The 11,266-nt window shown below is 44.1% G+C and overlaps 3 protein-coding genes across 3 annotated transcripts; 1 reads left to right on the top strand and 2 right to left on the bottom strand.

The window, feature by feature from the left end:
• Window positions 1-799: 799 nt before the first annotated feature.
• N7533_004867 (sugar porter family MFS transporter) lies at window positions 800-2,632 on the bottom strand (the record flags this gene model as incomplete). Its single annotated transcript, XM_057101517.1, has 4 exons — window positions 800-1,102; window positions 1,153-2,077; window positions 2,135-2,464; window positions 2,517-2,632. The coding sequence occupies 4 exons, from the start codon at window positions 2,630-2,632 to the stop codon at window positions 800-802; spliced, it is 1,674 nt and encodes a 557-aa protein (XP_056961147.1).
• Window positions 2,633-3,369: 737 nt separating this feature from the next.
• Window positions 3,370-4,848, bottom strand: N7533_004866 (DUF1593 domain-containing protein; the record flags this gene model as incomplete). The annotated part of the gene is made up of 1 exon (XM_057101516.1): window positions 3,370-4,848. One exon carries the CDS (start codon window positions 4,846-4,848, stop codon window positions 3,370-3,372), a length of 1,479 nt encoding a protein of 492 aa, XP_056961146.1.
• Window positions 4,849-9,881: 5,033 nt separating this feature from the next.
• N7533_004865 (uncharacterized protein) lies at window positions 9,882-11,063 on the top strand. Its single transcript, XM_057101515.1, has 2 exons — window positions 9,882-10,552; window positions 10,614-11,063. The coding sequence occupies exons 1-2, from the start codon at window positions 10,096-10,098 to the stop codon at window positions 10,616-10,618; spliced, it is 462 nt and encodes a 153-aa protein (XP_056961145.1). The 5' UTR covers window positions 9,882-10,095; the 3' UTR covers window positions 10,619-11,063.
• Window positions 11,064-11,266: the final 203 nt, after the last annotated feature.

Here is an 11,266-nt window from a genome sequence, read left to right as displayed (position 1 = left end):
ACAGAACGTGGGAGGTATCTATGTAATTTACATGCATTCTATACACGTGTATTGATGCCTGTGGAATTAGGTGTCTATATAGTGCGGTATACATACGAGTCACGACATATATCTTCGCATATAGATAAGCACCTATATTCTGCCTAGATTAATATGAGATAATACATACAGCTCTAGCCTTGGGACTTTTCCAATGTGTCTCGAAAGAAAAGCCAGAAATAATTCGTTACATACTTATACAGCCAATATAAAAGGCTTTATTTTTGCTTTCTTCGGATTAGATTCTCTTGGCTTAGGGTTGTCGGAGGGTGGGCGGGGACATTATAATAATCATATGCGAACCTCGGCTGTTGTTTATTTTTGTTTGCTCATTTTATTCAAATTTTTTTTTGTGTCCTGAATAATCCCCAGTTGTAGTCATTTTACACTTGTATCTAAAGATCTCGAATACAACCCGAATCTGAAGTGCTGATATGTCATCTTCAATAACTCAAATTCTGATAATAGAAAAAGCTGTATGTACTTCAGAACGTACCAATGCCTCGTTTAATTGCCCTAGCCAAATTTCCCCGAATTTGTACCCACTAACCCATCTGGGATTTTTCAAGTAGAAGGGTCATGCCGGCAACCATCGTTGCTACTATTCGCGCCGTACTCGAGTTTATTTTAATTCGCATTGATTTACTCCAATGCGACATGAGCAAGGCGCAAGAGCAAATAGGTCAGCAGCTCGCCTATGCAGTTGCTCACCAGAACTCCGACCGTTGTCCCCTCGCCAAAGCACAAATAAAACCCCTGACTATTCCTTCGACGAGCCACGCTCTTCCGCATGAGTAATCATCTCTTTCTCGACTTCCAGCGCGGAATCGTGCGCTATAGCGACATCCCGACGTGCCTCATCTAACATGATCATGTCCGTCTCTCCTGAGCGGCTCTTGAAAACACGATCCATCTCTTCCAATGTCGCACCCTTGGTCTCTGGAAGGAAGAAATAAATCCAGACAATGCTAGCAGCAAGAAAGACGGCGAAAAAAATGTATGTGCCCCACTTCCAAGTCTGGAACATAGGTGGAACGAAGAAAGCGACGGCGAAGTTATTGAGCTGAATCCGAGTCAGTGCTGTTTGTGAACTCCGATGGATGATGCACTTACCCAATTGCTCGAAGCACCGAAGGATGAGCCTTTAGAGCGAATAGACAGCGGGAATATCTCTGCTACCAGCGTCCATGATACAGGACCCCATGTAGCACCGAATGCGCCGACATAGATCCAGATGAAAGCCACTGCAGCCCAGCCCGCATTTGAATGATTTTCAAAGTCGCTTCCAAACTTGGCAACGATGATGCCAACTAGGACCATCGAGATCCACATGACAGCCGAACCGGCGTAAAGCATAGGCTTTCGGCCAACTCTATCGATAAGAGGCATAGCCGGGAGAGTACATACAAAGAACACAACTCCAGTAACTCCAGTCGCAAGTAGGGCTTGAGTGCCTCCAGTCAGACCCAAACTTTGGAATACTGTGCTGGCGTAGTAGATGATTGCGTCAATACCACTCCATTGCTGGAAGAACATAACAAGCCACGCAATCGCAACCCGCTTGAAGTTATCCCAAGTCCGGAAAATTCGATAATACTGGGCGAACTCGCGAACTAATACACTTCCTTGTTCCTTGGCAGCTAGGTTCGGGAATGTCTTTGCAAAGGATCGCTTCTCGAAGAGACTCTCTGCCTCGATCTCTTTAAGCTCGGCCTGGATTAGCTCATGATCTTCCGGTAGGTTGCGCAGATAGGATAGGGTAGTAAGCGCCTCCTGGACTCTACCCTTTTTGACAAGCCAGCGAGGAGAAAAAGGTAGCCACCAGATTCCACATGCGAGTAGCACAGCTGGAATGCCTTGGATGATAGATGGCAGACGCCAGGCCATATCACTTTGTGTTTCTCCAATTCCACCAATATTGTTACTTCCATATCCTATCCAGAAGGACAACATAATACCAAAAATGGTAGCGAATTGATAAAATGATACTAAGAATCCGCGAAGCTCGGGCGATGATAGTTCAGCATTATAGAGGGGACTTTTGCATTAGGTAATTAGTTGATGAGATTAGACAAAGAGTCAAAATCAAACTCACCCAACACCACTGAAAGTACCAACTCCAAGACCGGTAAAGAATCTGCCAGCATATAGCAAACCCGGTTTATGGTAGCTGGCTCCACAATAGAGATAGCTCCCGAGGACAACCCAACAACAGGCTGAAAACATAGTATACTTCCGGGAGAATATCTCACCCAGGATTCCGGCGGAGAGAGATCCTAGGATACCACCTAGTTGCAGAATCGATGTGAGCCAGCCGGTCGCGCTGGAGGATGCAACGACAGTAGGAAAGTTGTCTGTGAAGCGAGTCATAACAAGAGACTGGCCCAAGACTCCCTGTTGGTATCCATACTCGAATCCGCCGACCCTATATAAGCTGTAAGAGTAATTTCTCCCAGATAAGAGCATATGATACGTACGAGGCGAAGAGAGCAATGACCATCAGTTTAGGATTGTGTAATAGCGATGTCCAACGGTTCTTCATCGCCGCCTGGACGCGGGAGTCCCTATTTGACTCGTCTACCATTTCTGCCATATTGAATCCCGAGATTAAGTCAAATAGGCCAGGGTCTTAGTTTTAAAGATGGAAATGGATTTATCTCGATTGAAACCGAAGATGTCACAATATAATCACAAGCTCTTGAGTGAGCGCGGTGGGTGGAGATCAACATATCTATGTAAGCCAATGCTGCAGAATCAGACCATTCTGGCAAAATATTAGAGCGTGGTTACATTATCCCCCTTGGGACCAGCTTGCTTTTTGGAAGTTGGTGCCACTCGGGAATACTGCGGGGTTTGCGGGGAACTCCGGGGAAACCCCAAATGGGCCACTTTGGGGACTTAATGCACACACTAAGTTCAGCTAGAGTAGAGCGGGCCAGTTCGATTAGTGCGAGGCGCTTCTGATTACCGAGAATTTTACCCCAGACTAATTTGTTAATGTTAACCACGCTTGGCCCGCTTCTGTATGCGGCCCGAAGCGCTTTTATTATTAACTTTCTACCAAGCTATAAAAATCCGTTCAGTCTCAGAAGGAAACAAGAAATAATAATGATGAGCTCTAATCAGATGACGTCCTTATTACAGTCGACAACGAAAGCTAGCTTTCACGTGAAAAATCGAACAAGGCCTGAAGCTTAAGGCACCCAGTGTCCGCCAAATGTTCCAGGTTTATATTAATTTGGTCCTGTCTTAATGCCTTGTTGAACTACGTTTATACTCTGATAGAACAATTGGATAAGAAAATGGATACATCGATTGATCTAGGTCAGGTTAAATGACCTGAATAACAACACGGTCATAGCGAGTCAAAGGAAACTGTCCATCGTCGATTCCCTCTAGGATAATCGAAATAGTCTGTCCGTGTTTTGCATTAGCTGGGATCTTCACACTCGCTTGAGTTTTTCCCTTTGAAGCCACAGACACGGTGCCGGGGTAGGTGCCTTCCTCCAAATACTGCCACCAGGAAGTTTTGACGTTGTTATTATCTGGATCGTAAACCGCACCAGTCAGAGTGACCGTGGCACCAGGAAGTCCCTTCACTATGCTATCATTCAAAATCTTCACAGTGGGCGCATGGTTTCCGTCGCGGTACTTCGGTGTCACTGTCCATTGCATGCGGGCCGCAAAGTCATTCTGAATCGGTGCTATCCAACGGCTCATAGTGTATAAATCTACTTCGCTACCATTTTTGCCGACCTCACTTTGAACCATCACCCATAGATCCGGAGAAGAAGAGTTTTGTTTTGCTCTACCACCCCAACCACCAAGGTTTGGATTAGCTGGGTCCTGAAGGCCGGTGGTCAAGAGGGGGTTGAAAGCCACATTATCGCCCTCGGAAAGAAAGTCGTACGGCTCAAGTGGTTTGCACCAGCTAGCCGCTGCTTTTGTTTTATTGCCGAAAATATCCTCTGGGTCACCTGGCATGGACTGACCATCGAGCCAGGAGCGATAGAGCTTTCCGTACGGTCCCATTTCGATGTTTGGCCTGATCCATTTACCAGCGAAATACAAGTTATCGTTGGGTAGCCCGCGAATGTTACCTTTGCCTTCGTCGCAATTATATGCCCAGAGGGCGTAGCCAGCTGAAAGGTCCTCAACGCGAATCTGGGGCCAGTGCGGGGCGACATAATCGGAGTAGGTATCATCCTGGAAGCCACTGGCCATTATGACAGCCTTGCGGGAGATTCCATCTTTGATTCGTGCCCAGTTGCTTGATTTGGAATATCGATCCTCGATTGACTTGAGGGCACGGGCGATAGTATTGGTGCCACCCCAGGCCTGCAAGTAAAGATTTCGTGGATCATCGTCCAGCAAGAGCTCTTTGATGAGGTCAGAGCCAGCGGTGTCTTTATTCATCTCACCCTCAAAGTCGATGTTGCCAATCCTGACCGTGGACAGCAGCTTCTTTGGGGTTGGGTAGGATGAATCATGGCGACGAAGGTTCGGATAAACCTCTGCGTAAGCCTTAAGGACAATATCCTCAATGGTCCGGGTTCCAGTCCAGCGCAGCGACGTGCCATTGCCATTGCCGGCCCAGTGCCATACGCTAGAGCTATATATGATGCCTTCCGTATCGATGTCATTTGTGTAAAGTAGGTATCTGATGAGCGAGGCGAGATCGTCCTGTTCCATGTCGGTTGTGACAACAGTACGTAATTTTGTTGGTTTACTGAAAGCGTGTCCAGATACAGCAGGCAGCGCAGTGGCTATCACGCCAAGTGTGAAATAAAGACGGACAATGGACCACATGCCGGGCAACGCAGCTTGTCCAACGGGGTTTTCAAAGCGGGATTATCTATTTCTCGATCATACATCAACTTTGAGTCTATTTAAATAGTTCAACGAAACCCTACAGTAAGCCTTGTGGAGGTATTGTGGGGACCCCACACTTTTGGTTATTGCCCGTGGCGGGTGTTGCTCCGCATTCTGTTCCGTAAAAAGGTAAATTAGCCACCCATTTGGCCATGTATTACCTTGAGAAATATACAAACAAATATGACAGATTTGGAATGCACTTCAAGCCACATCGATAAATCCATCACCGGCGGGTAGAGTTACCTCAAATGGACCGTCTTCTGTGAAATGCTAGATAGATATGGCACAATTTTTTGATCGCTTGCACATTCTCCTCCTGCTAGGTCAATACTACCGTAGCGTTTTCTATGCCAGCTACTCTTAGATCAATTATAAGCTTGAAGATGTATGTATTCCACCCGAGCTGCATATAATAAATCTGTTAAAGCTTCAAAGTGATAAACTGTAATGGTCGGGAGGCATACGGGACACTACTAAGTGGACACTGTTGAAATGGATGACCAAGCTTCTTGGTAACATCTGATGGGTCAGGTAACCTGTTAGTTGAAATGAGTATGTGAGTTAGTGTGAGGACTCAGATGCTTTAAAAGATAGCAGTAGTATGAACGAAGGTATTAAGCTGAGAGAGAGAGAAGAAGGAGAGAAGCTCCCATCGCAACTATCTACACATGAGCGGCTATCCGGGTCACGTGTTTAGGTACGTGCCCAGGCACCGAAGGCTTCAATCGTTACAGTTTCCCTCTTTAAAAGGCCTGGGCCCCAGGCCGCAGCTTTGTCAATCCGGTGCCACCGGCGTGTTATCATCCTCATAATCTGCCTCAAATTCATCATTTTTTGCGGTGTCGAGCCATATCGAAAGCCTCATTGGAGGCCTAGGCTTATTAGGATAGCACAGATAGAAGACAGTAAGCTTCTCTAGAATATTCTTGAATCTGTTTACGTAATGCCACACAGTATCCTTGTTCCCAATTTAGCTGTAAGGACTCAGACGCTTCGAAAGATAGCAGTAGTATTGAACGAAAGTATTAAGCTGAGAGAGAGAAGAGAAGAAGGAAAGTTTCGTTTTCAAGAGAGGAGAAGGAGATCGCGGAAATGCCATGAAGCTCTTTTCGACGATCACAAGGCAGCTAGTGCTAAGTCTTCCTCATTTAATTCCATTTGCCCAGAAAGCACTTGACGACGACCCGATGTTGTGGGTAAATTGCTAAAAGAGCAGTTTGAGAAGTTACTCCTTCAGCCACTGCTAAGCTTAAAATCAAGCTATCTTCCAACGTCTACCTTGGTGATAGTGATTGACGCATTGGACGACGAATGTGAACGGGATGAGGACATCCGAATCATTCTTCGGTTGCTATGACAACTAGGAGTACTTAATACTATTCGTCTACGAATGTTTTTGACAAGCAGGCCTGAATGGCCGATCCTCCGAGAATTCTCAAGAGCCACAAGCGATGGGCAAAACATTTGTGTTCTCCATGAGATCGATAAATCGGCGATAGAGCATGACATATCATTGTTCGTAAGGCACCGACTTTCAGTGATAAGGGCGGACCGGTCACTTCCTGCTGGGTGGCCTGGAGCCGATAATATTCGATCTCTTGTGAATGTATCAAGCCCGTTATTCATTTTTGCCGCCACCACGTGCCGTATTCTCGAGGACCCTCAGTGGGACCCAACTGACAGTCTCACTGAGATATTTGCACATCGAAACGATTCTTTACAATTCGACGGGACGTACCTTCCAGTGTTGAATCGACTTCTTAAATGACAGAGCAAAAAGCAGGAAAGGAAATTGATTCAGGACTATCAGGAACTTCTTGGTGCTATTATGGTGCTTGAGAGTCCACTCTCGGCAGACTCACTTTTTCAACTCCTTGGCGTTGCTGAAAGGCAAACTGAACGCAAGTTGAGTTCACTGTGCTCAGTTCTAAATATACCCGAGGATCCCGCAAAGCCAGTACGCCTGTTTTACTTATTATTTTGAGACTTCCTCCTTGATCAGGAAACACGATACAAAATTATATTCTAGGTGGATAAGAAGGAGATCTATCAGAGATTGTTTATGAGATGCCTTTATGTATGTGGCTCTCTGAGAAAGAATATCTGTGGGATAAAGTATAATATAAAATGTTCAGAGATTGATCGTTGGATTATTAATTACTATATCTCTCTAGAGTTATAATATTTATATCGTTATTGGGCATATTACCTAACAGAAAGTAAAGTAACTATTGCTGAAATAAATGAAGTATTGTTATTCCTTGAGAAGTATTTCCTTTACTGGGTAGAAGTAATAAGCCTTCTTGAACTTGTTTCTAAAGTTGTTGGAATTATCAATCTGCTGTGATCAGCTTTATAAGTAAGTGTTACTAAGTATTTCGTTTTCCTTGTGCTAATTGACGGCAAGAATGGATACAAGAATTTATCGGAATTTTTGTATAATGTAAAGAGGTTTATCCTTAACAATTGACGGATAGCTGACGATGCTCCCCTTCAAATTTACTACGTAGGTCTAGTATTTGTACTAAAGATGACAATAATTCGGCAAAAATTTAAAGCCAAATAATAGCTACTTTCTAGTCTCTGACTCCAATAATTAGACCGTCTGACTCTGGGATCTGGCTGTAGGTACCCTATAGTATAAGCTTAATGGCTATCTAGATAAGTAAACTTAGTGGCTTTCTCACATAATAGTAGCCTACTAGTATCTAGGTCTAATAATTAGACTATCTACCTCTAGGATTCAGCCATAGGAGTTTTATAGTAGATTCTTATAGGTAATACTGACTAAGTTTGCTCGGTAGCTTTCTTATATAATAGTAGCCTACTAGCTTTAGGCTCTGATAACTATATAGCTTAACTATAGGATTTGGTAATAGGTACTCTTAAGTAGACTTTTAAGGGTTATGCACATATAGTTACTTTTATGGCCTTTTTATATAATGGCCTGCTGGTGTCTGGCTCCTATAATTGGACTGTTAGGCTCTGAGATCTGTTTACTAGTACTCTATAGTAGGTTTTTAAAGGCTACTTCTAAGTAGTTTACTCTATAGGTTTCTTGCCCGATAGCTACCTAATTATGTCCGGCTCCTATAATTATAGTGTCCGTATTTAGGATCTAGCTATAGGCTCTCTGTAGTGGACTAGTTAGGGCCGCTTAAGCTTAGTTTTCTCAATAGTATTCTTAGATAATAGATACCTCCTAGTGTCTAGCTCTGATAAGAGGTCAATTCAGCTCTTAGATCTGACTATAGCTACTCCATAGTAGATCTTATAAGTTCACTCAGGTACCGTTCACTTAGTCACCTTCTTAAATGATAGCTGTCTGCTAGTATCTTGATTTAATAATCAGACTGTTTGACTTTAGGATATAGTCTTGGGTGCCCTACTATAGACACTAGAAGGTTATTTAAACTGGATTTATTTAGTTACCCTTTCGTACGATAGCACTTTTGACCGTCGTTACAACCGGTGTCATAGAATTTACTGTAGTATCCCTCAAGACAGGGCGAACCTGCAGGAGTAGCGCAGTATGCGTTCTCAAAGTTAGAGCAGTCCAATCCAAGTGCACCTAAACTCATTAGCCGCATGTTCTTAAGTAGTTTGTGATTCGAACAAACCGTGGATAAAAGGACTAATTAGCAGTGGCGTAAGTTAGATATTGGAATATGTAGATCTACAGATTACATACCTAAGAATAGTGACGGTGATTACAAATAGAGATCTCATCTTGATGTAAATAACTATGTGTAGTCACTGGAGCTTAGTATATAATTTGAGAAGGATAGATGTTCTAGCGGTTCAATAATCTCGGTTTTATAACGTCAGCGGCGGGAGCCTAGGGGGTTATTCTGTATGGAGAAATCGGTTTCAAGACTTGAAAGTATGAAAGACTGGCAAAGTCCTGCGGGACGAAGGCTATATTTATGTCCCTACTGGCTAACAGGATTAGCGACTGAATGCAGGAGGAGATCGCAGTTAAAAAGATCGCCAGAACAGCGTGATAGTTAGTCATGTAACTCGTATCATGCATCGACTTAGCCTGGCAAGCACTTTGCATGTTTCACCTAGTCATGTTTCAGTAACTTAAGAGTGACCAGGTGGGGCATGCAAAGAGTGGATAAATTCGAACTACAAAACGGATCACTAGCTCCCTATAAAGTAAGGGAGAAGCGCAATAAGGTCTTCAAGTGCTGCAGGAATCGTTGATCAGGCAAATCAAGAAATAGTGGTTAGAATCGGACCCACTTACCAGTATTTATGTGTTGGCGAACTGACTTACTATCTGTAAGAAGTAAGGTTTTTAGTATATACCTATAATAGCTGTTTGCTGTTCAGCATGTGCATTCATCTTAAATTTTCAAATTTCTTACTGAATCTTGATTCAGTAGGGAAAAACTAATGATCATTTTTGTTACTGACAGATTATGGTGAGAATTTGCAGCACCTTACAGGCAGTAGTCAATGCATTTTCTCGTTGGCCACTACAGTTAACTCCCGCTTTCGGCATACTAGGCACGCATTGTCATTTGGTACTAAAATTTATTGGATGGACCCACCTTTTTGGGGTTTCCCATAACCTATAACGTAATTCCTGGCCGATCTGGCCACACCCGTCTGGCTGTATGCCCGAATTTAAGAGCCAATTATGGCAAATTTAAGCCATGACTACTCCATAGATTCACCGTAGTTTTCTCTTCCCGGCGGTACACCTTGAGCGAGCTGGGGTGAATATTCAAATAGAGGAAAGTGGATCTGCGGCTGAGCAACTATTGAATCAACATATATGCTATCGAAAACACTAAAATGGATCTCTTCGATTTTTCGCTGATCAGTGGGGCGCGAGATCGTAGGATATGAGAACTGCCAATCGTTTATAAACACATTCAAAAATTGGTCTCAGCTCCACGGGCGATATACCTTAGCCTGTACGGAGTAACTAGATCGTTAATAGTCCTAGGATCACCCCCAGCCTTGGACCTCGGGAATCATCAACATCAATGTGTGGACCCGCTTTCAAGGTCGATCATCTGATCCATTTCAAATCAATCTCCGCGATGATTAGGTTTATGCCGAGAACGACCAGGTATATAAGCCACGTCTCTTGCCAGGTTTCACGTTCTCGATATCAACCTCGAACCTTTCAATCTCTTTATAGCCTTCCCACCACACCATCCCAACATGCGTCTCTCCAACATTGCCATCGGCACTATTGTCGCCCTTTGTGGCCAGGCTTTCAGCCAGGAGTCCCGAGTGGGCAAGGGACCCCAAACAATCGCTCAAGCCAACGGCGACTCCCTCCTGACAGCTGCATCGAAGTCCAAACAACCTTTGACATTTGAGAGCCCCACTGGAGAGGAGGACCAAACTTGGTTTTTTATCGAAGACTCTGACAACCAGGGCCAATCTATCCAGAATGCCGATTCCGGTAAATACCTATACTGCTCTGGAGGATCCGCCTGTACGCAGTCGCGGCAGGCTCAGATTTTCCACCCGTACCATCAGAAAAATTCCGATACCTGGGGGTTTGGTGAGATAAGCTCCCAATCAGTCCTCACTTGGACAGACGAGAACACTCTGAAGCTGGTGAAAAATCCCTCCAACATGGATAATTCGTTCTTCACAATCAAGAAAGCCGGTTAGTTATCCAAACTTTCTGATCTCTTTAAACGTCTTAGACTATGACTGAACCGATTTAGAGTAAACTATCGCGCCCGATATCGACTGAGGAAAGCCTTAAGAGGGTTGTGTTTTATCTTATCCCAGTCACCTTTGTTTGGCTGGATGTGGGAGGGAAGAGGAGAGAGACATCAACCGATGAGATCAAGGCTCTTACGGCTGTCGCCTACTTCGCTACTTTCCTTTGTTAAGTGTCTTTGATATATATATACGGCCTCACATAGTGGGGAAGGTTCCGAGGTCGTGCTCCGGATACGATATGGTGTAGGGGGATTACTCAGAATGCATTTCATCATACATTCATAGATGTGAATTCCCCGATCATCCAATTACTTCTCTCGAAACTATCTTAACCTTGGTTTGTAATTAGTCGATTCCTGTGCTTTTTAGGTAGGTCGGAGTCTAGATTCTAGGATCTATATAAATTATAGAGGCTAAACCACTACTAGTGATCTAAACAGAACTAGTCCAATTAATTATATTTGTATAGAAAATAGGACATCAAAAGAACAAAAGCCATACCTAAGATACCAAGGAATAGGAGAATATAGGGCCTCAGATCGCGCCTACTAAGCGGCGAAGGGGGCCCTACTGAGTTCATTTCGGCGAAAGGAGACTATCCAATCAAGACTAGTCAAGAGCGACGACTATGAGTTCAAGCTGATTCTCGGTG

This window comes from Penicillium manginii (assembly GCF_028828005.1).
Source record: "Penicillium manginii strain IBT 31320 chromosome Unknown utg000004l:1.0-7231830.0:1.0-7236170.0, whole genome shotgun sequence".
Lineage (NCBI taxonomy): Eukaryota > Fungi > Ascomycota > Eurotiomycetes > Eurotiales > Aspergillaceae > Penicillium > Penicillium manginii.
The sequence above is the reverse complement of the archived record's forward strand: the minus strand, read 5'-3'. Positions and strand labels throughout refer to the sequence as shown.